The sequence below is a fragment of the Anoplopoma fimbria genome, chromosome 24, assembly GCF_027596085.1.
Source record: "Anoplopoma fimbria isolate UVic2021 breed Golden Eagle Sablefish chromosome 24, Afim_UVic_2022, whole genome shotgun sequence".
In the NCBI taxonomy this organism is placed as follows: Eukaryota; Metazoa; Chordata; class Actinopteri; order Perciformes; family Anoplopomatidae; genus Anoplopoma; species Anoplopoma fimbria.
Window position 1 is genome coordinate 22,195,719 of NC_072472.1, and position 27,161 is coordinate 22,222,879.

General features: G+C 41.4%; 3 protein-coding genes across 5 annotated transcripts; 1 reads left to right on the forward strand and 2 right to left on the reverse strand.

Moving 5' to 3' along the window:
- Positions 1 to 3,652: 3,652 nt before the first annotated feature.
- micu2 (mitochondrial calcium uptake 2) lies at positions 3,653 to 9,013 on the forward strand. 2 transcript variants are annotated; one of them, XM_054625923.1, is made up of 12 exons: positions 3,653 to 3,888; positions 4,468 to 4,600; positions 4,919 to 4,950; positions 5,058 to 5,133; positions 5,252 to 5,299; positions 5,603 to 5,685; positions 6,339 to 6,392; positions 6,515 to 6,612; positions 7,718 to 7,889; positions 7,974 to 8,082; positions 8,175 to 8,332; positions 8,905 to 9,013. In XM_054625923.1, the coding sequence occupies exons 1-12, from the start codon at positions 3,691 to 3,693 to the stop codon at positions 9,007 to 9,009; spliced, it is 1,266 nt and encodes a 421-aa protein (XP_054481898.1). In that variant the 5' UTR covers positions 3,653 to 3,690; the 3' UTR covers positions 9,010 to 9,013. The 2 variants fall into 2 exon arrangements, with proteins under 2 accessions (XP_054481898.1, XP_054481899.1); XM_054625924.1 differs by having other exon boundaries at positions 8,911 to 9,013.
- A 1,295-nt stretch (positions 9,014 to 10,308) lies between these two features.
- LOC129113554 (interferon regulatory factor 2-binding protein 1-like) lies at positions 10,309 to 14,267 on the reverse strand. The gene is made up of 2 exons (XM_054625921.1): positions 12,214 to 14,267; positions 10,309 to 10,396 (listed from the first exon to the last, which is right to left on the reverse strand). The coding sequence occupies exon 1, from the start codon at positions 14,018 to 14,020 to the stop codon at positions 12,239 to 12,241; it is 1,782 nt and encodes a 593-aa protein (XP_054481896.1). The 5' UTR covers positions 14,021 to 14,267; the 3' UTR covers positions 10,309 to 10,396; positions 12,214 to 12,238.
- A 418-nt stretch (positions 14,268 to 14,685) lies between these two features.
- hnrnpl (heterogeneous nuclear ribonucleoprotein L) lies at positions 14,686 to 26,714 on the reverse strand. Of its 2 annotated transcripts, XM_054625907.1 has the most exons (14): positions 26,608 to 26,714; positions 26,009 to 26,127; positions 24,165 to 24,402; positions 23,511 to 23,596; positions 23,263 to 23,359; positions 23,093 to 23,165; positions 17,953 to 17,988; positions 17,610 to 17,678; positions 17,254 to 17,504; positions 16,733 to 16,854; positions 16,437 to 16,638; positions 16,285 to 16,342; positions 15,977 to 16,072; positions 14,686 to 15,844 (listed from the first exon to the last, which is right to left on the reverse strand). In XM_054625907.1, exons 1-14 carry the CDS (start codon positions 26,689 to 26,691, stop codon positions 15,786 to 15,788), a joined length of 1,590 nt encoding a protein of 529 aa, XP_054481882.1. In that variant the 5' UTR covers positions 26,692 to 26,714; the 3' UTR covers positions 14,686 to 15,785. The 2 variants fall into 2 exon arrangements, with proteins under 2 accessions (XP_054481882.1, XP_054481883.1); XM_054625908.1 differs by lacking the exon at positions 17,953 to 17,988.
- Positions 26,715 to 27,161: the final 447 nt, after the last annotated feature.

A 27,161-nucleotide genomic window follows, 5' to 3' on the forward strand; every position in this document is an offset into this window, starting at 1 on the left:
CAATAGGAGTAGGGTCATTTTCTCATAGACTTCTATACAACCAGAGGAGTTTTCCACTGCTGGTCTGTAGAGAGAATGCAAGTTTCAAGACGCTTATCGTCTTCACTTGGCCAAACCGGAGGTTGCCGCCTGATCCAAACAATGTCACTTGTGTGTCGTTTCTTTTGATTTGTACTTGTTTTTGAAACTTAATTGTCTGCTGTCATCGCTCTTTTCTTAGATTGTTTGGCCATAATAACTGTTTACCTGCAATGCTAGCGGAGACCGGACTTTGCAGGGCTTCACAGGGCTGTGGCTCAGTGGTAGAGCAGGGTCATCCTTCAATCAGACCATCGGCGGTTCAGTTCCCCAGCTCCCATCCATGTCGATGTGTTCTTGGGCAAGACACTTAACCCCAAACTGCTCCCGCAGGCTGTTCTGGCGAAGTATGAATGGATATGAATGATTAGATACTGTAGGTCTGATGGGTAGGGTAGCTCCTGCCTTCAGTGTTGAATAGATGAATGATGATATGTAGTGTTTAAGCGCTTTGAGGGGTACAAGTACAGTCAATTTACCAGTTACCATTCACACACACAAGTGAACTGAAGAGCAAGTCTTAGCTCTGCTGGCTTTAAAGTTACGAACTGTGCGTCGCTTGCTATTAAATAGTCAATAAATTGACATCCTATGTCCTTTGAACCATTATCTCATTTCAAATGATGGTCCAGTGTACCCCTAGGAGATAAGAAAAGAGAAGTCAACCAGCTCTCATCATGACTGCCACTTACTTACATACTTCTGGGTCATTTCACCTTTCAACCTTTCAACCTTCCAAAGCAAAAAAAGACCACTGGTTGAAAAGTCATTGTGTTGCCTCATTTGGCGATGGATAGTGAATTAACAGATATCTATTTAAACAAAAACCTTTTTATTTATCACTTTAAAACACCCTTTTCTCAATTACAGAAGAAACGTAAACCAATATCCACCTCTGTTGCAGGAGGAGCAGAGTTCAAAGACATCAAGCAATCTGCATTAACAGCTCCTTCCGGGTTTTATTGGTAAAACATTATTGCTAAGCTGTTTGGAAATCCAATCTTTGCATTGTAGCCACTGTGGATTCATGGACAATGGAATGACCCAGGCCGGTTAGATGGACTTGGAACAAGAGCCAAGGAGGTCTTGTTTGCCCACATGCCAATTAGCAGCTTTTTTCCAGGGAGGAGTGGACCTGCAGCATCGGATAAGAATGTGTCACCCAGTGCAGTCTTCAATGGCCTTCTTCAGACTCATATAGGATATGTTAACATGCATAGCATAGCTGAAGAATTATGGTTGTCCTTTCCATTCCTGGAAGCAGATTGTCGTCCATCTCTTGCAGTAAACATTAAACCATTCTTTTGTAGCGGACACCCACTGAGACATTATAAACCTAAGTGTGAATGAAACAATCTAAACTTAGCAACTTCCTTCAGGAACTGTTTCCACGACCATAAAGGCACTTAGTGGTTGAACTCTGTTATTACCCTGTGCCTGGACTATCTTAAGATAAGACTTGGGGTCACTCAGTGTTTTATGACCCCACCTTTCTGGGTTTTATAAGCATCCCTCTTCCTGAGGGCAAAGAGAAGCATCCAATTGTGATAAACATTTTAAGGAAACCTTTACTTCTATTTATATTTTAGTTCTAGTCGTAGTAAATTCCTATATTTTATAATCTGTATTAAAACATCTGGGTTTATAAACGTTATGTTTAGTTAATTTCATGATAGCTAACTCTGTTTGCAATTCTTTCAGTATCCTGCCATATAACCTTATCTCAACCACGGCACAGGACAACAGAGGGGGGAATTCTTTCTACCCCTTTTCTTGTCTCACACAGGAAACTGATGGGTGCGAAATGTTGAGATTAATGTTATCCATTCATTTATTATGCATATAGGTACACATACATGTATATCTACATAGATCTGTCTGTGCCATGATAACAATGTCTATTTATGTTTAATTATTTCTGCCTTTAATTGATCAGGTTTTATTTAGTGATTTATATCAAACTATTTGGTATCATTCTGCAGCTGAGATAGCACCAAGTTTAAATATGGAAGAATAAAACAACTTAACTTAACTTGACGTAACTAGTATTAATTCGGTAAAGTAAGGTAAAATAAATTAACCAAGATAGCTGTTAAGATGGTAGGGGTGCAATAGAACTGACCCCTTTCTCATATCATTAATATCACATTTTGAAGTATTCCCTATTTTTCCAAAATAGGGTGGAGTCTAAATTAAGTCCTATGTCAAATTCTGTTAGTTTAACTAATGATGGTGAGTACCATCGTTATTGTATACTAATTTAAGAGTTTCTAAATCATAATTGAGTTATTAGTACTAGTAACATATCCTAATATTAATTACTTATTATTTATTTAATCTACTACCAGCAACAATGCTACACTTTCCATTTTCTATTTCTGTCTATATTCTTCTCATTTATGATACGCTGTGGACACTAACACACATTCATCTGCTGAAGGAGGTAGGTTTCTCTTTGCTCACCTTAAATCTCAGTTTAACACCTGGATGTGCCAGCAGCATTTATGAGATTACAGTTTGGAAGTCAATCGTTGACCATTACATGACTTATGTGAAGTGGAAACTTGATGCCTCCAGGTCACAAACAAGAAAAAAATGAGAACAGACTTTACAGTGAAGTAGCAGAATACATGTTCTGTCCAGCAGTTCAGCTTTTGACATTAGAATTATGTACATAATGATATATTCTTGATTTGTCCATGAGGGAGGCGGAGCAGATGCCATTTTAAGTATTTTTAATTGAATATTTCTGAGGGAAAACTATATTTAACACAAATTAATATTCAATCAGAGTATGTCTTCGAAAATGTCTGCAGGGGGTATTTTATTATGTGATCACTGAAAGAAGTTGTGTATTTTAGGATTAAAACAAATAAATGAATCAGCTCTGTCCTGGAGATACGTTTGGATTGCTTAGTTCTTGTTTTCAAATATTTTGTCATGATGTCTTTATTACATTACATTACATTACAGTCATTTAGCAGACGCTTTTATCCAAAGCGACTTACAGGAAGTGTATTCAACATAGGTATTCAAGAGAACTATTAGTCACCAGAAGTCATAAGTGCATCTCCTTTCTTAAACAAGCATCTAAAAGCATAAACCAGAGCAAAAGTATAGTGCAGAGGCAAATTACTATGAAAACAATAATTGCAACAGACTAATACGAATATAATAAGTCTACAAACTACTACGAATAGGATAAGTGCAGTAAACAAATACAAATTCAATAAGTGCAGCGAACTGATACGAATTCAATAAGTGCAACAACTAATACGAATGCAATAAATGCTACGAGGAAGACTCAGGGTATTTTGTCATGAAGTCTTTATCTTTATTAATTATTATCATTGATTTAATCTTTTCATTTTTATTATTATAATAAGTATTATTAGTAATAATACTTATAATAATAATAATAATAAAAATGAAGGATTTCAGGTAATAATTTATCACCTGAAATCCTTTATCCATTCTAATAACATGTATGGTCTTTCTGTTACCGATGACGTCATGTGACCAGGAGCACGGCTCTCTGCGCACCTACAGTGCGCAGCTACGGAAGCCTCGGCAGTTCACCCAGCTAGCTAGTGAGCTAGCTTCCTGATAAAGATGGCCAGCTTGGGAAGGGTCGCCGCCGTCTTGCGGAATGCTTTGAGGAGCCCCCGGTCTCTGAAGAGCTTCGCACTGCGCCGGGCCCTCGGACCCGGTATTGTGGGGGCTGTTGTCGGAACTGGGTTTATCTGTTATTACCAGTATCACGCCAACAACAGGACTCTGCCCTTCGCCGTTCACGCTGAGGTTCCAAAAGTGAGTAAGGAACTTAACACGGCTAATAAAAGTTTCTATCGTCGGACCAGGAGCATGCTGATACACTTTGTCTGTTTAAATAGTAGGTAATATGCTGATAAATACAAATAAAAGCGAGATATATTCATATTTATAGAAAGGGCGTAAAATACTTTAGTATCAACAGCCAACGCCCCCCAGACACACCTCAGACTGAACTAGCTAGCTAGCTCTCTGGCTAACATTACATTACATTACATTACAGTCATTTAGCAGACGCTTTTATCCAAAGCGACTTACAGTCAGTAGTATATTACATATCATTCACCCATTCACACACTGATGACAGGCTACCATCAAGGTGCCACCATCAGACTCTAACTAACATTCATCATCCAGTCCACACCGATGGCAAGCCTTCAGGAGCAACTTGGGGTTAAGTGTCTTGCCCACATCGACTGCCGAGGCCGGGTATCGAACCACCGACCCTCTGATTGGAGAACTACCTTGCTCTCCACTACGCCACAGCCGCCGCCAATGAGTACTCACATCGTTTGTTAGCTTCCAGTCTCATTTATGACACTTGCTATGCCGTTTCAGGAAGCTGCTGTAGCTCCCCAGCCTTCCGCCAGAAGGATCCGATTCAACCAGTTCGCCTCGGTGGTCTACGAGCAGGAGCCCTACATGACCCCGAGAGACTTCCTGTTCTCGGTGATGCTGGAGAACGTTGACCGTAAGGCTGCACCCACGTCCAGTTAGAAAGGGGAAGAAAAGTGACACCTTGCTTTTATTCACCTGTAGTCATACAGGGGCCAGAAGACTTATTTACACTATTTGTCTATTAGCCCTAAAAGGCGTCATTTTAGAAATTAAAAAAATGATTTGATTCCAGTCTGACATTGAGATGCATTCTTGACACTCAGATGTATAAAACCAAGATGCATGGGGGGATAAAAGAAACCGGTTTAATGCCATCCATGTGCTATTATTTATTCTGTTTTGTTGTTGTTGTATTCTTATTAACACATCTTCCCTCTTTCTTCTCACGTAGGGAAGCTGCAGAAGAGAATTTTAACAGAGAAAGTATGCTTCCACCATCACATTGTGTAAATAAGTTAGTTTCAAAATGCACATGTAGATCACAGTCATCAGTTTGTGCTTTTATCTGTTTCTTTTTGGCGTCTTTGCAGGAAGTTACCAGCATGCTGGAGACTGCCTCTAAAGCTCGGGCTGGTAACGAGCTGTTCAGAACCATCGGCGACAACGGTGAGTCTTCTGTCTGTCCACGGCCAACACACGGGACATTTTTTTTTTTCAAAGCCTGTCAATTTATTTCATGGTTATCGTATTTCCTGAGTATAATTCAGTGTACATTTCTTTGCAGGTTTGATATCCTACACAGAGTATCTGTTCCTGCTGACCATCCTGACCAGTGAGTAGATGCTCAGACCTTGCATGAGCAACTGTGCCGTTTCCCCCACTCTCAGTGAAGTTCTGCTAAACGGATGCACGTGCATATTTTCCTCTTCTGAAAGAATACTGCTTTTGTTTTCCCTGTTGGCTGGCTAAGCTTTTGCACACCTGCACATGTCGGCGGAGCAGCTGTTGACCTGATTTAACGCTGTTTTCCAGGCTGTGTCAAGAGAAATGCTGCCTTGCTCTACTGACCGAGTGCTTTGATTCTTGTGTGGTAAATATAGAGACATAGTTCACTGACCGTTCATTACTGTTGCAGAGCCGCACACAGGGTTTCACATAGCTTTCAAAATGCTTGATGTCGACGGCAACGAGCAGGTGGATCAAAAGGAATTTCTTAAGGTAAGACCCCAGACATATATCAGGATTTACTGAACTCTAAACAGATTGTTTCATATGTTAGTGCTGTAATAATGGGAGGACAGGTTGCACTGAGAGGGTTGTGATTCTGTTGTGCGTGCTTTCAAATTGTCAAAATATTTGCCACCTTTTTAATGCTGCCTCAAGCACTGATGCCCCCACCGTTGTAAGTATGGACCATGGCGCCGCGTGAAGGTGAGGGAGAGCTGCTCTGCAAGCTACTTTTTCCACCGGTCGTGTGTTTGCATTTCTTCAGCCTGAGTCGGAGCACTCAGTTTAGTCCATTTATTTAAAGCCACTTGACATTTTTGTGTCTCCTCCAACCGGACTTGTTGGAACTGACTCCAGATCAGGACTGGTAGACTGCATGTTGGCACGCTATGCACCTTGTGTCTCATGTTTAGAAGCCCAAAGCATTAAGTAAAAGAGAAGAGGTGCACGACTTGTCATCTGATCCAGTGTCTGTTATGTGTGTGTGACGTAGATGTAGGTTATGGAATATATTAGGAATATAGGTTTTATGAGGGACCTATGTTCACATTTTGCCATTTAATAAAATCCAGTGCAGAAGGTCATTCTCAATTTCTCTGGTTAAATGTTAACATTGTTTCTATTTCTTTTTTCTTCTTCTGAAGCTGAAAAACATAATCAGGAAAAATAAAATGAGAATCCCCAAGGACGGCACAGAGGTGGGTTATTCACGTTCCCTTAAAAGGAAAGCCGAGCTTCATTTTAGTCGCTTTTAAGAATTGCTGTCGGTTGTCATAGTAACAAAGCGCTGTGCGGTTGTACATTCCCTGGATGTTTACAGAAGCCAGCGGAGGAAGGGAAAAGCGCCAACACTACTCTGCAGACGTACTTCTTCGGCAAGAGAGGAGAAAACAAGTTAAAGTATCAGGAGTTCCACAGGTGAGGAAATGTCACACGACACACACACACACACACACACACACACACACACCTTCTGCGGTCAGTGATCACATAGTGTGTACAAGTCTACATTTTAGATGTCGAGGTGATCTCGGTGGCCAGAATCCTGCAAAATGTGTGGAATATCTGATCTGTATCTCCAAAATAGTGAACATACTGTACACTTTTGTATAGAGGAGGACTAATGACACTAAGAAGGACACATTTTTTTTTTTTTTTTAGAAAGGTGAGTTTTTTTAATTTAAGCAAACATTTGAGCAAGAGTTGGATCTGATGATGAAATCAAACGTTTTACATCAAACCTGTGGTTGTAAATATTTTTAGAACCAAATCCTTTTCTTTAGTCTGTTTTTTTTAATTTTTTTTATCAAAAAATAAACGTCCCTGTCAGTTGTTGTCATCACCTCCTTTGATTAAATTCACTTTTGTATTACATTATTTTACAATTTCTTTGGCTCAATCATCAGAGTTTCAGGGCTAAATTCTTGCCTCTCAACACTTCATTCTGTCCTCACATGCAAAGTGCAGAACACTGAATCACATGTTCAGTCCTCAGACTACAGACGCCTCATATCAGCAGCACAGGTCGTAATGCTCGTTATCCACTGTGCGGCCGCTGATCAATACACAGTGTGTTTGCAGGGTGAGCAGCATCACAACATGGTCACTAACCACTTCACCATCGCTCTGATACGCGACAGATGTATTTTGTGGACTGTCAAAATGTTTCAGTGAACCAAAAGTCTGTTTGACGTTGCACACTGTCGAGCAGTACTGTATCTTAATGTATTTTAGGTGGTTAAACTTGCAAGAGAATGAAATATCCAAGGTTTGGTGTCTTAAATAAGAGCAAACTTTGCAATCAATACCAAACAGAAACGGTAAAATTATGCAGAGGAGAAGCCATTTGTTTGCCCTTTTATATGAATTTAGAGTTTGCTATAAACAGCCTACATCACATCATCTGTATATAAAAAATAATAATAATTTGCTTAATACTTTGGAAGTATTGTCGTGACCAACCTCAGCAGGACTCCTGGGTCTTTAAGCATCACATTCCCAGTTAACCATCTCTGTTCTTCAGGTTCATGGAGGACCTGCAGGCTGAAGTCCAGGAGATGGAGTTCCTGCAGTTCTCCAGAGGTATGGACACCATGCGGAGAGAGGACTTCGCCGAGTGGCTGCTCCACTACACCAACGAAGAAGACAACGATGTCTACTGGCAGAACATCAGGAAGAGGATCCCTGCTGGCCAGGTTAAAGGACCTCCCTGCACAAAAATGCTGTGAAAAGTTAATTCAGCGTAGCACACGAGTGAAGTGAAACTTTTGTCTGTGCAGAGTATCACATTTGATGAGTTCAAAGCATTCTGCCTCTTCGCCAACAATCTGGAGGATTTCGCCTTTTCCATGAAGCTGGTGACCGGAGCCAACCGTCCCATCGGAATGGGTGACTCCTCTCTGTTAGATTAGAATGTGGGCAGTGTTATCTGAACAGTTTATCAAGTAGGTGACCGCATTATTTCCTCCCTCTCATCGCAGCCCAGTTCAAGCGAGCCGTGAGGATCGCCACAGGCCACGATCTGTCTGAGAACGTGTTGGACACGGTGTTCAAACTGTTCGATATGGACGGAGACAACTGCCTGAGCCACAAGGAATTCATGGCCGTGATGAAAGACAGAGTGCTGCGGGGTCTGAAGGTAAGGCCTTCCATCTTTTATACATAACCACACATACATCCATCTTAAAGGAATAGAACGACATTTTGGGGAAATGGCTCACTTGCGGAGAAGTTTAGATTCTCCCCCTCCCATGTGTGTATGCTAAATATAGCTTAGCTTAGCATAAAGAACGGATACAGCTAAACTGGCTTATTCCAAAGGGAATAGGGTCCGCCAACCAGCATCTCTAAAGCTCACTTTTTTGTCTTTAATCTGTAAATCTATGCAGAAAATGTTATGCATATTTCCCAAAATGCGGAACTATTCTGCCAAAAAGTTATTTAATTAGTTATCCAATCAGCTGATGATGAAATTAGAAAAAAATCTCTACGCACTCATAAAATGGACCTTTTGTGGTTCCTTATCCCCTTTGAATGTACAAACTAAGATGTATCTTAACTTTTAATTCACTGTTTATGTTACATATTTAGCAAAGAAAACTATTTGTATACCTTAAACTTATTCATTCTTAGTCATCTTGTAAATGAATCCCATGTTGCATTTGGAATAAGCAGTGCTGTCAGATGTGCTAACATCCGTCCTGCCGTCAGGTGCAGCATCAGAACGGCATCTCTGGCTACTGGAAATGTGTGAAGCGAGAGACCATGAAAGCAGCTCAGGAGGCCCTGGGGGGGGGGACCGGGTGCCCCTTCTGAACGGCCGCGATCCTCGGGACGTGACCGATTAGACGGTCACTCATAACCACTGCTCACCTTTGTAGCGTTCAACCAACCACATGTCAAGAAGCAAAGGATTTACACCACTACCTTGTGTACAAATTATATGTTTACAGATCAACGATATATTGTGATGTTAGCTATAGAACGGGTTCTAGTTGTGGTGTTTACAATATATATTTTTTATCGTTTGGTGACTGGTTCTGTCTTTTGCACTCTACACACTTCCACTCACAAGCAGTGTGTGTCTACAACCTTTAGTTCCTTTAGGTTCAAGGGGTTGGTGTTAATTCAGTGGACATTAAAGCATTTTTAAGGGCTCATTATCTGGTGTGGGTATTTCACGTTTTTGTCAAAAATATATATAAAAAATAAAGTTTCATAAAAATGCCGGAGGCTCAACAGCGTGCTGCTCGTCGGAGATTGAAGGAATAAAGCGGCTATGACTCGTAACTATTTTGTCATTTATTGTAGAATTGACCTGTTCAGGTCACATGAGTATGTGGGTTAACCATTGAAGATTGTGGTGCTAATTATCTTACCATACATACAATTAAAAAAAGGTAAATAGACAAAAAAACAAACAAGCTTACCTCTGTGATAGATGGACAAATTAGTGACTGACATCGAGGTTGTCAGTGAGTACAGCATACACGGCTACAATACAATAAAATTACATTGAGCATGAAGCCATCTTTGGTCTTCTTATCACTATAAACAAATACATAGAAATTTGTATTGTATCAAAAATAGAAATTACATAGCCATATTGAAAGTAAATTCACATTTTTGACATACAATAAGAGGAGAATACCTAAGAGACATATTGTGGGATTACATTTTTTTTTTTTTTTTTTTTTTTTAATCCTTGGCTTTTAAGGGCCCAATGGTTTTGCCACATTTTGAACATTCATTAGTTTTTTCGATAAAGAATTGCATGATTCTGTCAATATCGCTGTCCTCCATCCGTACGGTACAACATGTATGACAAAAAATGAAGGACAAAAATAGATTGTCGGTTCTAAAACAAGCGTGTGCTTTCTATCCGGGGCTTCGACAACGAGAGGCCCGCTGAGAGGCCCTCGCTGTTCAGGAACATCGAAGAGGGGAAGAGATTTGGTTTCGGGACTCGACATTCAGTTGTGACGTAAGCAGCTCTTCCCTCCCAGGTAAGCCCGAAACCCACCCCCCCCGACAGACGGACCGTCCCTCTTCATTAGTTAGCGCTGTGTGTGTATGTGTGTGTGTGTAGCTGTTCTCCTGGGGTTCAGAGTCATTCTGTTCTCAGAGGCACACATGATGATCTGCAGCCAAAGTGGACCTCTGCTTGAGATAATAGGGAAGTGCTTTCAAAGTGTTTGATCCACTGTGGGGGGAAAAAACAAAAGAAGAAAAATGTGTCAGGATTTGGGAACATTTTTGAACAATTTTAACAAAGCGGCTTTCCTTTTTAACAGCAGTAATGTTTTAAGGGGAGTACTAGTTGCCTGGGGAGCATTACCTTTAGACTTGTAATGTAGTCCTGGGGCAAATCATGCTTTTATCAAAACAACCGTGCAAGCTGTCACCATTGTAGACAGATCCATTTATTTGGGAGTGGAGAGAAAGTAGTCTACGGGGGTGTCTGCAGGTCTTGGGGATTAAAGCATTTTATTCAGTTCCCTCCAAAAAAAAGGCCGACAAAAAGGTCTTCCATTTTTTGCAACTCATATGGGGTCCAGGTAACGTCAATTGATCACTTAATTTACTACAGTAGAAAAATGTGATATAATTGTCAATCAATTCCTAAAAAGTCTTATTTAAATTTGGTGAACTCTGCAGAAAGCCCCCAGGTATGAATTAGAGACATGTCTACCACATCCAGTATAGTACATGAAGTACAGCGGTTAGCTGATGACACTGTGCTACAAGAGAAATCAAAGCTGAGAAAGTGGCAGTGGGGATGTTACAACAACCTTTTGTTTACGTCATCCTGTCTAATTTAATTTTCAGAGCACCATGTGAATTTCCCTGCCAGTGTCAAACTATTGCGATTTCTCTTGGCACCACGACAGACTACACCCTTTGTTTTATGTTAACTTAACGAACAGGCTGATCATGTGCGAAAACACGCGGATTCACAATTATTATGGTGATTACATACTGAATAAACATATTCTTCAGAGCTACAGTGACTACACTTCTTTCTTTGCCTTTGTATATTCTGGAACATCACTTCAATGCTGATTTAACTCAGGGAGCATGAGTAATGGAAGATGACCTGCTTTGCAGATCAGCCACACTCAGTTCTACTGCTATGTCTTTTTAAGCAAAGCTGAATAAAAAAATAAATAAAAACTTTACGATGGTTGGTAACACTGATTTGCAATAATCTCATTTACATCTAATGCTTTTTTTACATTTCTTATTGGGGACTTCGTATCATGTTTGTTTTAGTGCCATCTGTTTGGTTGTCGTCTTTAAAATACACATATAGTTAATTTAAAGAAAGTGCTCATTAGTGCTGGTTATCAGACTGCTGTCACCTGTCTGTCCATCTTCCATTCACCGGTCGACCCTCATCTACCTGCATGCATGTCTTTTATTGTTGTTTAGTTGTGTCATACTGATTTATGTATTTAATATACTCTGCATGCTTTTATGTTTTTGTGCTTCTGACATGTTTTTTGTGTCTAACAATGCAACATAATCTTGTCTTTCATCCATGTTTCTATTTAACATAATTATCCCTCATTTATTTGCATTGTTAGTGTTTTGTGAGCCTCTGTGTCACATGCTTAATAGTACTTAACAATGTAGTATTAGTGTCCTGAATGATCTTTCTACTGAAATTAATATTCTCTCTTTTATTGAGTATGCATGCTTGTAAAGGGTGATTGATGCATAACTTAATAATTAAGTTAATTTAATTATCTTAATTAAGTTGTAATTTTAATCTTAGATTCCGATTTTTAGGGTGACTTTGTAACATCCGTCCAGGGACTACGGATGAAAAATAACCTATTGGCTACCTCTGGTGCATTTACACAAATGTTTTAATTACTGTGCACTGTCCCTGCCAAATAAACCTATAAAACAAAATCAAATGTTTTGTTAAAGCTGACCCCCTTACAGGACAGATGCATCCCTTGTGTTCACTGATGAAAAGACAGATGCAGAAGCAGGTTTTCCTCGTCGTCTTACCATTCACCACAACAAGATGGAGACGTCAAGGGTCGCTCTCCTTCTTCACCGTCACGTCTCCGTCTCCGGCCAGGATGGTCGAGATCTCTCCCTGCATGAAGGCCCAAGGCACGGAGGATCCGGCCAGAGGACAGCGCTCTCCACTGGGGCAGTACACCTCCCCACCTTGACCTTGGCTGCGGATGAACCCCCGGGTGCAGGGGAAGCAGAACTTGTGGTGTGGGACGGAGGGACACTGGACAAAGTGGGTGTCCTCCAAGCGCTCTCTGCAGAGGGTGCAGCAGAGCAGAGTGCCCGGGGCGCTGCTTGTGGACTCCCCGGCCCCAGCGTTGCTGCTCTGCCCAGCCGAGCCCAGGCCCTGCCCAAGGGCTGCCTGGGAGACTGAGGTGGAGGCGGTGGAGGGGCTGCCACTGGTGGGGCGTCCCGCTGACGAGGAGTGGGATGTGGACATGCCGGGGCTTTCTCTGGCCATCTGGCTGGAGCTCAGGCTGTCTGCGACTCCCATGAGCGCCGAGATGGGCGAGGGTTGGCTGTGTAAGCGAGGCGGGCCCTCTTGTGGGGCGGCCATGCCAGGAAGCGGTTCCATGCCCGAGTAGGCACCTCGGGGCCATGGCTCTCTCGCCGGGTGATCGGGCCTCCCTTCGCTCTCTCCGTTCTCTGAGCCTGGGGAGGCCTTGCGGCGCCGAGTTGCGCTCTTCGCTGGTAAGGGGCGTCCGGCGGTTGCCATGGGCAACCCTGTATCTGGCTGGGGCAGGACCTCTTGAATTGGGGGCTCTTTGAACATGCGCACGCCATCGTTCAGCAGCTCGGACAGCCCGCGCCAGTCCCCCGTGCCCTGCCGCTTCTCATACTCCACATAGCGTAGCCCAGAGTTCACTGCTTTCCCCGCATCTTTGGCCGAGTCTCGGAACATCTGCCTGACCAGGTCCGGGACTCCCGAGAAGATCATTCCAGAGCCGGCGGGGTACTCAACGAACACCTTCAGCTCGAACTCTGGCGACGTGCTGGTGTCGAAGGCCAGAACGCGGCCCATCAGATTGTGGTCTTTCCTGAAGCGCACGTTGAAGGGGACACAGCTGCTCAGAGCCTGGAGCACGTCCCGGACTGCTTTGGGACGGTTCGGCCAGCCTTCCACCCGGCTGCGGGCCACCTCGTTCAGTTCTGCCATCACTTCATTGTTCCTCCACATTGCGGGGTCTATGCCCACCAGAGCAGAGGTGCTAGCCCCGACGCCCAGGGACACGACCTGTCTTCTACCAGCATCGCCCATTATGGAGCCCGCTGAGACCGCAATCTGTGTGGCCCCTGCCCTGGAGCCTGACAAGGGAGCTAAAAGCCCATGAGGGGCCGCTACTAACCCTTGAGCTATCAAGGCATGGGATATGGTGCCATGGAGACTAGGAACTGCCCCAACGATAGCTCGACGTGTGTTTGGGCTCTGTCTGCTGCCCTCTGACAGGGCCACATCTTCAGCTCTGTGCAGGCCATTGGGGAGGCGAGAAGACACCCCATACTCACCCCTCCCCCTATCCATACGCTCTCCATGCTGCCGCCCTGCTTCAAGGGGGCCGACCGAGCTGGGTTTGCCCTGCTGTGGACCAGGGGACCGGCCGTCCAGGACTCCGTGTGTGCTCTTCAGTTGCCTGGCAGTTTCGATCAGGAGCTCTATTCTGTCCGCCCCGTCGTAGTTGACGCATCCCCGGCACACGGCCTCACTGAACTCCCACAGCATGGCCCAGGGCATCTTGGGCAGATCGCAGAGGTAGCACCACTGCCGTCTGGAGGAAGGCTGCGAGGCGGAGGACATGTTGTTTACAGGCCCTCGACCAAACTTTCTTCGGGAGGCCTACACGTTTACGGTCTGCGCTCGTCAACAACTCGTCAATTCTCAGACACCACCGCGTCTCGCATTTTACGATGGAAGTTAAACGAGAAAAAAAAACGAGCTCAAAACGCGACAGTTGACGGCGACATTTAAAACTTGGCGACGTCTTCTTTCTCGATTTGTTCGCGTCGGTCTGTGTGGAAGGAAGTAAAATGTTATAAGACACCGGAAACACCTACGCGACAATGGCGCAGGGCACTATGGGAGTTGTAGTTTTTGTTCGTGCGTGGCTTTCAAATTTTTTCCTTTTCTCTAGTATTGTGAATGCTACAATTGTTACCTGAAGGTGCACAGGGAAGTCATGTAGACGAGAGATTTGAGTAGTTTATGCAGTTGTTATGAGAACAGAAGTAAAAGAACTACAATGGTTAACGTTAGCTCAAGTTAGAAACACTTTCCTATTCTTGATATCCTCCTTATGTAACCATACTTGGCATAAACTGGAAAAGTTGTGGTCTAGGGCAAATAGCTACCTGTATGTGATTCCTCTGAAAGTTCCAGAGAAATTCTAGTTCAAAATACATGTATCAAGGTAAAAGAATGGTCCTTCAATGTTTTTAATTAATTGTTTTATGTATGTGTGCAACTTGTTTAAAAAAACTGCATTCCATTTATTTTTTAATGTATATGGAAAAACGTAATGGTCCCAAGGACACCACGAATATAGGCTATGCATACAGCCAACAAATGAGCCAGACAGCGACACAACACTGAATAAAGTGTAGTCTATAGTTAAAGAAAACAAGTATATTACATATACATTGTATATGTGTACAAAATGTGTACAAATCACATCACATAGCTCAAGTGATGTGATTTGGATGTGCTGCTAACATGCTTAAATAATTGAAAAATATTTAGGTGAATAAGTAAATTAACTGCTTTAATTCATCTAGCACTATTGAACACAAACAGTACGACTGTAAATAATGCAGTGTAGGTCTGTGTGCATTATGCTACACAACCGGTATGCATAGATGGGGCTTCTGCCCGATCCAAGCTACCGAATGCTGGTATGTGGAAACTGAAACGACTAACTTTTGGTTGATTGAGTTATTTCAGGCAAAGTTATATTCACAGCGTTGTTTACTACAAAAGGTGACAACTTGACAATGACATCTCGACAGTGACTGAACAGATAACTGGCTCCTCCATTCTTTCATCTTCATCGTGATAATCTCCTACAGTCCAGGTATCAACATACAGAAGGGCCCTAACCACTTCAGGACAGAGATGTTAGAAAACTACAGCTGTTTCTCTTTGTAAGAATTTTTTTTACTTCCCTGTGAACATGGGAATGATGTTTCCCTGTCAAGAGTGAAGAATTGATGAACAATACAATACAAACCATCTATGTAGATGTGAACACTGGTTATATCAGTATTCACATCATGGTTACCGTTGATTAAAAAATAAAATGACTGAGGTCCACATTGAAGTATTTCAGGGTAGTGTTTTTTTTTCCTTCAAATCTAGTGTCGGGAACATACAAAATAAAACTGATTGCAAAACATGATAAAAGTAAATACATCATACAAAATCATAGTTTAAGTAACATGTTCTAAAGCAAAGTAGTCCTAGTTTCTGTCAATACTGAACAAATGTTTTAATGTAACGTGACAACAGAACTGTATAGAAGACTCTATGCAATGACACAAAACATTACAAATGGTTTGTGGGGAGAGTACTAGTTGGCATGGTGAGTGGTTGAGAAACACAGCTTCAGCGTGTACGGGTAAGGCCCACCTGCAAGAAAAACCAACAAACATGCATTTAAAGAGAACGGTAAAATACGATATGAAGGCTATACAATTTACAGTGTATCGTAAAACTACACAACCAGCATTTAGGAACATCTGTAACCAGATGAGAACTTACTGGGGTTTTTCATCTGGAAATGGTTAATCAGAGAAAGGGCTTCCATGGCATCATTGATGGATTCCCACTCCAGGAGGCCAGATGAACTTCTCTCACCTTTTGTGCCACACAACATGACTGATTAGATTACTAGAATAAATTGTACTCAACTGTGTGTGAATGTTTTTGAGTTCTTACACACATCTTATTAATACCCACTCGTTACTTCATTAAAAAAAAAATATAAGACAGAATCTTGTATAATATTATGAATTGGAAAGTCAAAGCCAGTTTATTCTAGTGTCCTGGCTGTGACTCATAGTACTCACTCTTTCCAGTGAAAAGCTTCACACTTGTGGGGCTTTTGATTCCAAGTTCTTCGCAGGCCTGGACAGAAAGACCAGTGTCAGTGTAAATTTTAGGCGGTGGTGTGTTTGAAAAACCTAAACTTCCAGGATGGAACCCTGGCGGCTTTCCTTACCTGGTTGAAGATCTCTGGAGATATGTCGGGCTGTGCGTTGAAGAAGTGCAGGACGTTGCTGGGGTGCTGGATTCGGTTTTTGGCCGCCTGCTCTGGGGAGGTGAAGCGGTTGTTGCGGGATCCGTGGAAATCTTTGAAGCTGCTGGTGTTGTCCTCCAACTGGTAGCACTGTCCTGGCACAATAGCCTGCTGCTTGGACACACTGCCGAGGGAAAAGGACAGAGGTTATTCATCCGTTTATCTAGCTCTGCATCTTTTGTTTCATGTTTTGTAGTAGTTCGGACAGCTGCCCTTACCAAACGTTGAGTTTCTGTCCGAATAGGAAGTTGTTGTTGAGGTGAGTGATGGCCCTGTCCACAGAGTAACAGTCTCCCATCTCCACCATCGCCGCTCCAGGCTTACTCTTCATAAACTTAATCTGAAGGAAGTAAAATATACAGCTGACTTGTACACAAAAGGAAATAAAAAGAGCACGAAACTTGATCTGCAAATGGCAATTTTTTTCAACTACCAGTTAATCACTAGATTAGATTATTGTGACCATGGTGATGTATTCAATTTGTCTTAAACCTGAGGATATTAAATTTACTAATTATTTACTAATATTTTGCCTTGAAAAATGACTAAAAATATGAATAAGTTAAAGAATAATGATACTCATATCACATTGGTGTTCTGTTTAACTCCACTAATCACAATCAATCAAACTATTTCATTATATGTTCCTGTTTTGATGGTAAATGTGTATGCAGCAAACCATTTTTGGTGTCTACTAACTAATGCTCCAAAGGCGTTTGGTGGGCAGCCTTTCACTCACCCTCTCTACGTTGCCGTAGAGGCAGAAGATGTTGAAGACCTTGTCGGCGTTGACCTTAGCGGGCTCGAGGCCATAAACCATGAGAACCGGGGAGTCGGCGTGAGGACCGTACTCAGGGGGCGGGGGTCCGTAACTGGGGCCGTAGCGCTGGCTGCCGCGACCGCGCCCGCCCATACCTGGCCCCATGCGGTGGGGAGGAGGCGGGCCATAGCTGTCCTCATTGTAGCCATGATAACCTCCTTGTGGGCCACCTTAAGTGGATAGAGGGAAAAAACAAACATTTGAGGTACACGTTCAGTCTTGGAGTGTAATCCACTGCTCTAAACTTCAGACCAATTTCTTTATGGGATATTTACCATAATCAGGTGGGTGGTCTCCCAGTAGAGCAGGCTGCCTCTGGCGTTTATTGGGATTGGCGTTGGGATCTAAAATGGTAAAATAAAAGTTGCCTATAAAACAGCTTCCTTGTTAAAAAATACCCAACAGATACATCAGCCTACTATAGGACAAGGTTGTGATTGACATGCAACAGAGGGGGCTAATACTTTTAAGTGTTAAAAAAAAAAGAAAAAGGTCTGCAGGCTCTAATTTGCTCATCTAATATGTGACATAATGGAGATTTTTTTTTAGCAGTGATTTTGAGAAAATAGCTTTCAGATATTCATCCTCTATCAGCCATCCAGGTACAAACACACACACCTTGTGAATTGTTCCAATTGCCTTCACCATCAGCATCTGTGCAGGTACACATATACACACGTCAAATCCAAATAAACATTAAAAAGTATAAATTTGGCAACACTTTATAAACATTCTATTACATGCTCGACAATTAGATGGAATAAAAAGATCCTAGTTTAGATTAGAGAGTACAATTTGAATCAGTGCTATTAGCAGCAGTCTAAGCATGTTTTATTGAAAACTATGAGAACTATACAGTTATTACAAACCAGGATAGGACAGACGTATAACACCAGACGTGAATTGACATCAATTGTTTTGACTAGATTACATTGTGGAAGAATGAAAAAATAACACCAAATTGTAGACTGGGCTTAAAGTAATCAACAAAAAAGTAAGTACTTATATTTTCTATAATATTTGTTGTAAAAAAAGCTTTCACGCATGCTCCAGAGGTTCAACAAACACCAAGGTGAATTCTCTGCAGACACAGACACCCGTTTCATAAAGGCAACTTCCTCTACTTTAGCAAATTGACAATCTTGTCATGGCAATTCATTTTGAAAGCAAGATTTAATTCCCTCATTTAAAACTGAGTTTTAGAATTTATGTTATTAATTAACATTGTTTACATACTTGATTGATATATCAAAATATAGTTATCATGATTATAGCTTGCTAATGCCTATACAGATTTTTGAGGAGCATCAATAAGTATGAGCCAATTGAAAAAAAAAAAAAAAAAACTACCGAGCCCTTAAATGTTTCTCATGATGCATGATTCAAACATCTCAGCTTACACTACCTTTGGAAGATGCCGCCCTGCCATAAACAAATCACCCACATTACTAAATAATGTAGCATCAAGGAGGGATCCACACCAACACATTGATACACTCCACCAGGTTAAGGCTACAGTGGCCTGTCAAACAGATTTTCTTAGTATCACCCAAATGTATTTCACGTCAGTTAGGTTAAACAGTATTTATATATTTTGGTTACATTTAGCTTATGACATCCAATCTATTTCACATCTGTTACATAAAATAGTTTGAATATCCAAAATTCAAAATGAACTGTAACCAAAATATGAATCAGCAGAATATGTGTTTTGTAAGTTGTAAGATTTGTAAACGGAATCCAGTGTTGGAAATTCACTTTTTTTAGTCCACCTGCCACCGTGTCTGGTGGGTTGCAAAATCCTCTAGCCACTCAATAGATTAACTTAGTTTTTTGGGCTGGTGGGGGAGCAAATCTAGTAACAACTTGCACATTTTGTGAGCATTTGGCCAGTGACTGGTGCTAATTTCCAACCCTGACTGAAATGGATGTGGAGGTAATACTAAATCAGTGGCTGCTTTTAATCAGCTCTGGGTTGCAGATGCTAGTTGAATGTGAAACTCAAGTCACACATCAATACAAGGAGGGATAACTGGCGTAGTCACCAAGTATTGGGACTTTAATTACAAGCGCGACCCCCACCACCCATTCTGCATAGAACGTTGCATGGTACATTAAATCTGAATATAACACATTTTTATATTTTTGTTCAACATAAAGTGAACAGAAATAAAAAAAACTATACCTATCTAACTTGCAATTTACCCTTACTGGAACAAACAAAATCTACTGAGATATGTCATAATAATGTGTCACCACCAGATGTGACAGCAAACTTAGGACATTGCTAAACCAAATAAAAACAACCAGCACTTAACCCAAAATCCAGATCTGTAAATTTTTTTACCTGACCATTTCACTACTAGTGCTACAAGACAGTAAAATCCAAATCAAACACTTTTTTCACTCCCTCCTTGATGAAAAAAAAAAAGAAAAGGTTTTACCTAGATCAAAAGGATTTTCAACAACTGACAGACCCCACTCATTCCCTTGGGTAATACAGTGTGTGGTAACTCGACATGAGCTAGTGTAGAAGATAGAAAATAAATAAATAAATAATAACATTTAGCAAGAAAAATCAGAGCCAGTGTGTCAATTACAGGACTAAAATTTGCTGCTGTGCAATTGGCCTGTTGTATTAACATAAGGGCTAAACAATTCAACAACAGTCATGTTGTTTTAGTTTCACAATCACTTTATATCTTTAACCATCAAGTCAGATTATCAATTCATTCTGTCAAGTACTTACAGCACCACACATGGAGCATGGGACACAGTGGGCAGGTAGGGGGCAGTCTTCAGCAAGGATGCTACCTGCCAACCCTGTTGACTCCAGCCTCAACTCATTCTCCCTCTTCAGTCTTTTCTTCCTTCTTCACTTCCTTGTATCCCAACCACCAGAAAGAAAAGTACATCCAAACATCCATGCTGGGTTTTGACTTGCCGCCGGTTTGTTTTCTTGAGTTGCTATTCAAAGGGGCTCATTTCCAGCTTACCGTGCTCTGACCACAGAGCAGGACATTTGCACCGTTTGAGAATGGGCTGTCTGTCCACAGACACACTGAGCCAAACCTGCATCACACGGGAGGCGTTAAAGGCATCAACTATGGGCCAGTGCAAAAAAAGGGAAAATGAAACAACGAAGAAACAACACAAGAACAGCACAGAGAGGAGGAGGAGGGAAATGGGGAAGAAAGTACAGGGGAAGAAACAAAACACCAGAGTCCATGAATGTAGGAAGCTTTAGGAAAGGATGTTGAATCTGTTTGCCTCTGTGCTTGTATGCTTGATAGGTGTTTGATGATTGTGTCTTCATCAGCCCCCCTGTGGATATTTCTTCTCATGTAAAAAAAAATGGACGCTCACGTGATGCTTGCTTATTTGGTTTAATAGCTGTCAGCCACTGGCAAAGTGGAAAGGCGTCTAGTGCTTGACAATAAGTCATCTGGAATATCTGTGACGATGTGCTGTCATGGCGGTTCAGCTGTGTGTCGCCGTGGATATTGGCTCGTTGTGTTGTGTTCGCCACAGGATGGTAGAGATGAGCGGTATTACCATCTGAGAAAGGGAATGGCCGCTTTTTTTTGTTTGTTTACCGCCCCAGTGTGTGGTATCGTCTGTCCCCTGGTCGGGCTGAGTGTGTCTGAAAACTCCTCTGTTGCTCCCTGTGGTTGTGTTATGGCAGGCACATCCCAACGACCAACACACCTGACTCCCAGCACCCATCATCAATGTGTTGTGACTCCTCGGGGGCTCTGCAGATGAGATATGCTGTACTGGCAGAGAGGTGACTGTAGATGCTTATCAATCTATCAACGTCAGTCTGTGGTGGATATGCGAGGTGTCTGTTCGCGTGGCCTTGGGAGTATTTCTGTCCCTCAAAAACTGAAATGGTGGCTATTGACCCACCACCAAAAGATAAAATGGACTCCCATGTCAGGTGGTGGCGGTAGGGGTGATGATGGACTTGGAATAAGGAAGTACTGAGTTGAGGTTGTGTTCCGGTATTTGTTGCCCCACTGTGTCCGATGTATGCCACAGAGCAGATTTACATATAGCTGTGGCTGTGGGTGCTGTTATGCTGTAGCTGTAGAAGCCGCTGTGTCTGCTTAGAGCTTGATGTAAGCCTGTATGAGTTTGAACAGTGAGGACACAAGGAGTACCTCTGGCTCTAAAGGCAGCACAAACTATAAGAGAGATTTCAAACACCTGTATAAGACCTGGAATGTACATGTTGTGGTCCTGGTACAAGAAGAAAAACTACATCATTTAACAGAGATTGGCCAAAAAAAAAAAATCATCAATACAGATAAACTTATGTAAAGTATTTGTCTGTAATCAGGTTTAAACAATAAAAATGATCTTGCTGACCACACAGAATCTTGGGCCAATGTGAATTGCAGTATCATCTTCTACATCCCATAGCCCGTAATCTGATTACTTAACAGTTTGCCTAGTATCTTGTATGTTAACCTGTATTTTGGTCATTGTAGTGGCAGAGAAGAATGTCGGTCATCACAAAGTGAGTGGCTGATAAATTTTCTTCCATAGAGGTTTCAGGCATGCAAGGAGCTTGTTTTTTTAAGTTCTTGATTTTTTTTATAAACAAATTGTTTTAGCAATACATCAACACAATACATATCCAATAACAAATTATGTAATCCATACCTTTAAAAAAACCATGTTTACGTTATCTAGTCTTTGCAATACTTTGTCAGTGTATCTTAAAACAAATTTGTTGACACTACAAATATTGATTTGAAAGCTTATTGATGTAGACAACACTATGCAGTGTGTTTCTACTATACGTTGTACATTAAAAAGGTCCCATGAAATGTAGAATGTTCTTGTGTCCCAGATCTGTTGTTCAATGGTTACATGCAAAACATAGCAACAAATTTAACCCATCAATATTTTCTAACTGTTAATGTCATTTTATTAATTAAATTACTTATGTACTTGGAACGTTTGCAAAATCATCCATCCAATAAAAATGTAAAAACAGCAGCTACCATCTCTGCTGATTGTGATGCCAACAGCCAACAACACAGTTAGGTGTTTAATCCTCAACATCACTGTGTCACTTATGGTGATCATTGTTTATGCTCCTCCTACCCTCAACCCAAGGCCCCGCCCATCATTAAGTCCGACCCTCATAAAGAAATACATGTTCAGTAAATCAAAGCCTGAGAAATGTTCTAGATTTCAGGAGTTGTTTCATGGGACCTTTAACCAGAGGTGTGCCGAGTGGTCTCACCAGGCCAACTCAGCTGGCTAGTGTTGAATATAAGCCATGATAAAAATCTCCACTATGTTTGAAGGAATGCCGACAGGTGTGATAGTCTCTGTGGTGTAGAGTAGGCACGGCTGTGAGGGTGTGTAGCTGTGACATGCTCTGTAGGGAATGTGAACCTATGTAAGGAATGGTGCGCCTACATTCGCTACTGTGACAGGTGCGTAGGGCGTTTCACATGCATGAGCCTCTAGTTAAGGTTGGCTGCCCTGGAGGTTGCTCCTCATGCCCTTACTTTGAGCCTGCTGTGTGGCGAGAAAATGCATGAAGACTGTGAAAGGCATCATGGGAATACTGTCTCTGAACACTGAGCTGAGTAGCGCGGTGAACAGTGGATGAATCCATTCACCTGTGATCAGAGGCAATACCCCTGGAGGCAGAGAGCCCTAACCATCCCATACAGTGGAATGAGAGGAAGAGAGAGGAAGAAAAAGGGGGGTGAGAGGGTCGGGGACTGCATGTTACCTTGGCCACTGAGGTTGGGGTTTGTATAGTCCCAGGTGTCCTGGTCGTTCTTGAAGACATTAAGGCGTGCTGGCTGTGGATGCATTACAAAAATCAACAGTTTCGTCTCAGTAACATCTAATGTTAATCAAACAGGCTCCACAGTTGATGAGACATGGTGTTGACCTTACCTTGGCATACTCAATCTTTAGAGTGCAGCAGCCAGAATAGATGTCTGCCCCATTCAGAGAGGCTTTGGCCCTCTGAGCACTTTGGACCGAGTCAAACGTGGCAGCAATGAGTTAAGGTGAAGTCGGATTCTGACAGGATTTCTGAGGGGCCCAGGTTAATTACACATCAACACAGTTTACAATTACAGTGTGTGCTAATGTTAAAGAACAGAGCCAATAAAAAACAGGCAAATCATTGCAAAGGATATTCCACCATGGCCTGAACGCCATTCTTTCTGAAGATGACGATCCTCTGTACAGGTCCACAATTGTTACAAATGGTGTAGAGCACGTCCTGCAGAGGCACACAGATAAGTTCATAAAGTACTCCTAAAATAGTAAACACACCTAATTCCACAGCACTCATATCACCTTTATAAAAATGTAAAGGTGATATGAGTACTACTTGCTAATTGTTAGCCAAATTTTAAAAAACTAGATTTTTGACGTTTCTAAAAATAATTTAGTGACGTCAAAAGAAGGGACATTTATGGTAGTTAATAAAAACATGTATATATAATGAAGAAAAACAAAAAGATACACATGCTTCTACAACCATGCTAATGCAGTATAGCAATTATAGATATGTATGCTTCAATATATGTTTACAATGAACAACTTATTGGACGCAGTACCTCTTATCAAACAGTAGTTTCAGCACTTAAAATAAAGTCATTGAATCCCCATTATTTTTCATGGAGCCAGACTCATATCTGACATTGAAAAAAATTGTTAAATGTACAGTGATTTAAGAAATGATTCTGTCTGAACTGTAACCATATAGTACCATATCCGGTTCAACAGACTACTACATAAATGAGGTTGTGACACGGTCACAAGGTTGATGTTTATAATAGAGTTACCGTGGTGATGGGATAGATGGGGTTTATGACAGTGAGCAGCAGGACGTTGTTGACGCTCCGGGTGTCGTCCGAGTCCCCTGGCCGGGAGATCTTTTGGCTAGTGGAGTAATTGATGAAAGCGGGGTGGCCTGCGATGTAAACCTGGTTCTCTGCTGCATATGTGACAGCATTGCAGGAGCCATTCATGTCCTCGTACTCCACCAGGGCCTGCCGCTTCTTGGGCATCATAACAACATAACTGTAAATAAATATTTCAAGAAAAAAATCATTACTGAATGTGTCATTGATTAAAGCACAGGTCACAAACATGTTTGTTGTTACTTGGTTGAACTTGCAATCAAACCATCTTAGGCATGTCTAAGGCATTTTCAAAAAATATATAGGATGACACAATACGGTTTATATCCATAGTTTGATGTTGTGATACATTATGCGTCTTATGTAAAGTCATGTTAGTGTTAAAATGTATTTTCTCTCAGCACAACCATCCGCACTTTCACCTGCTAGCAAAACTTGGCCCACTCGCTTGCAACATGGAGGTAGACACAGCGCCAGTCCACAATGCCCAAAATCTGCTACTGTGGTCAAAAACTTCTGAAGTGAACCCATTTCTTTTATATATATATATATATATATATATATTTTTTTTTTTTTTTTTTTTTAATTTACATGTTTTTCAGCTGTATATTTTCAAACATGAAAGTAAACACTTTGCATTATATTTTGATCATGGTCCGGTTTATTAAAAGTGCTTAAGGCATCTCACATTTCGCTTTGACTCATGACATTTAGCCCACTAGAAAATATAGAAATATATTACGTGTACCGCCGAACAGCCTAAAAGGACTTAGATAGGATTTTTGGTCCATATGGCCAAGTCCTTTTACCTATCTAAATGGAAATGAGCATTACGGGATATTTCTTATACTGAATACCAGTAATATAAAAGAGTTAACTAGAATTCACATTTTAAAATCTGCTACTCTACATGTCCTAACAGCTTGACAGGACGACAGTGAGTCAGGACTGTGTTGTCTGTAAGTGCATCTAATAGGTTATTATGAATGATGACAAACTAGGTCTAATGAGACTTGAAACATGGAGATCACACCACTGAAGAACACAGTGAGCACGTTAGACACACAGAAACTGGAGGTGCTCTGTTATTCTATCTTTATTTTGTTGTATAGTATGTGTATTTATTGTCTGTGTAGTTGTATAGTATGTGTATTTATTGTCTGTGTAGCTGTATAGTATGTGTATTTATTGTCTGTGTCTGTGTAGTTGTATAGTATGTGTATTTATTGTCTGTGTAGTTGTATAGTATGTGTATTTATTGTCTGTGTAGCTGTATAGTATGTGTATTTATTGTCTGTGTAGTTGTATAGTATGTGTATTTATTGTCTGTGTAGTTGTATAGTATGTGTATTTATTGTCTGTGTAGTTGTATAGTATGTGTATTTATTGTCTGTGTAGTTGTATAGTATGTGTATTTATTGTCTGTGTAGTTGTATAGTATGTGTATTTATTGTCTGTGTACGGTAGTTGTATAGTATGTGTATTTATTGTCTGTGTAGCTGTATAGTATGTGTATTTATTGTCTGTGTAGTTGTATAGTATGTGTATTTATTGTCTGTGTAGTTGTATAGTATGTGTATTTATTGTCTGTGTAGTTGTATAGTATGTGTATTTATTGTCTGTGTAGTTGTATAGTATGTGTATTTATTGTCTGTGTAGTTGTATAGTATAGTATGTGTATTTATTGTCTGTGTCTGTGTAGTTGAGCTGCTGCAACACTTGAATTTCCCCCATGGGGATCAATAAAGGAATATAATAATAATTACCTGATGGCCCCAAACTCCTGCAGGGCCTCCACCAGGTCAGCCTCCATGATGCCGTCAACCAAGCCCCTGATGTGCACCACCGAGGAGGGTAGCGGTTTATGAGGGTCATCGTAGCTCTCCTGTAAACCAACCACGCAACGTGATGCTTTTAGCTTCATGAGATAGTTGACAGAGCAGCAGACCGGTAGAGATGAGCAGAGCTAACATAGTTGGGCCTGAGAGGCAGGTCAGTAGAGTGAGTCTTGTAAAACAACCCTTAATGCGTTGGAGATAAACGTGACTAGTGTACGCTTAAGGTTGACTACCATATGCTTTAACAGTACAGCAACTTGTGTTTATGTGTGGTTGAACAGCTATATGATAATAACTAGACAAACTCCGTCACCACTTAAACGTGTGTCTATCTAAACCCCACATAACTACCGTTAACGTGAACTGGTTCGGGACCGTAATTCAGCTAGCTTCTTTCTGTTAGCTAGCCGATAGCTGCTACATAAGCAGTATTTTTGTGAAGCTAAATTCATCTCTTATAAAAGCGAAACCTGACGGATTTTAACAAACTAACACACTGACTGTGAGGGCCAGAGGGTACGCCTCACCGTTGTCATTCCTCCGTCCTCAGTTTTCTGTCTTTTCGTTGCTCTGCCGCCTTCTCCGTAGTATCGGCCCGCAGCGGCAGCCATGTTGTCCTGTCCCCTGTGCCGGGCTAGTGCTGCGTTCAAGACATGTAGGAAAACTGAATACCTTTTTGGACATCAGAAAAGCAAAATTCGTATTAACAGTCTCAAGAAAAATAACGACTCCATTTCCCATTGTCCATAGCTAGCTGATTGTAGCTAGAGTTCCTTAAATCATATTTTCTTCTGTTGGGATAACAGCATTACTTTTTTTTTTTCTTCAAATGAACAGTTTTGCCTCTTAAAATTGCGACCTGACAACTGTTGTGACATTTCGAGTCGGGTGCTCATGTTTCATTGTTTCCCTTGAATGCAGCAGAGAGCTACAAGCTTCACATCTCAATTTATTTACCCTGTCAATCATTGACCTTCAGGAGAAGAGGTGGGTTTAAACCATAGACGGGGTTAAGCCTAAACCATGGGTAAACACATTATGAACTACAAAATATATATATATTAATGAAAAAACGCTTACC

What these genes read in the sequence shown, in the direction of transcription:
- micu2 (XM_054625923.1), top strand. Translation starts at nt 3,691, where the DNA reads ATGGCCAGCTTGGGAAGGGTCGCCGCCGTCTTGCGGAATGCTTTGAGG. An exon ending in GATGCTGGAGAACGTTGACC is followed by an intron (nt 4,601 to 4,918) that starts GTAAGGCTGCAC and finishes CTTCTCACGTAG; the next exon opens with GGAAGCTGCAGAAGAGAATT. An exon ending in TCCCCAAGGACGGCACAGAG is followed by an intron (nt 6,393 to 6,514) that starts GTGGGTTATTCA and finishes GGATGTTTACAG; the next exon opens with AAGCCAGCGGAGGAAGGGAA.
- LOC129113554 (XM_054625921.1), bottom strand. Translation starts at nt 14,020, where the DNA reads ATGTCCTCCGCCTCGCAGCCTTCCTCCAGACGGCAGTGGTGCTACCTC.
- hnrnpl (XM_054625907.1), bottom strand. Translation starts at nt 26,691, where the DNA reads ATGGCTGCCGCTGCGGGCCGATACTACGGAGAAGGCGGCAGAGCAACG. An exon ending in AGGACGGAGGAATGACAACG is followed by an intron (nt 26,128 to 26,607) that starts GTGAGGCGTACC and finishes GTTGGTTTACAG; the next exon opens with GAGAGCTACGATGACCCTCA. An exon ending in TAAAGATTGAGTATGCCAAG is followed by an intron (nt 23,166 to 23,262) that starts GTAAGGTCAACA and finishes ATGCATCCACAG; the next exon opens with CCAGCACGCCTTAATGTCTT.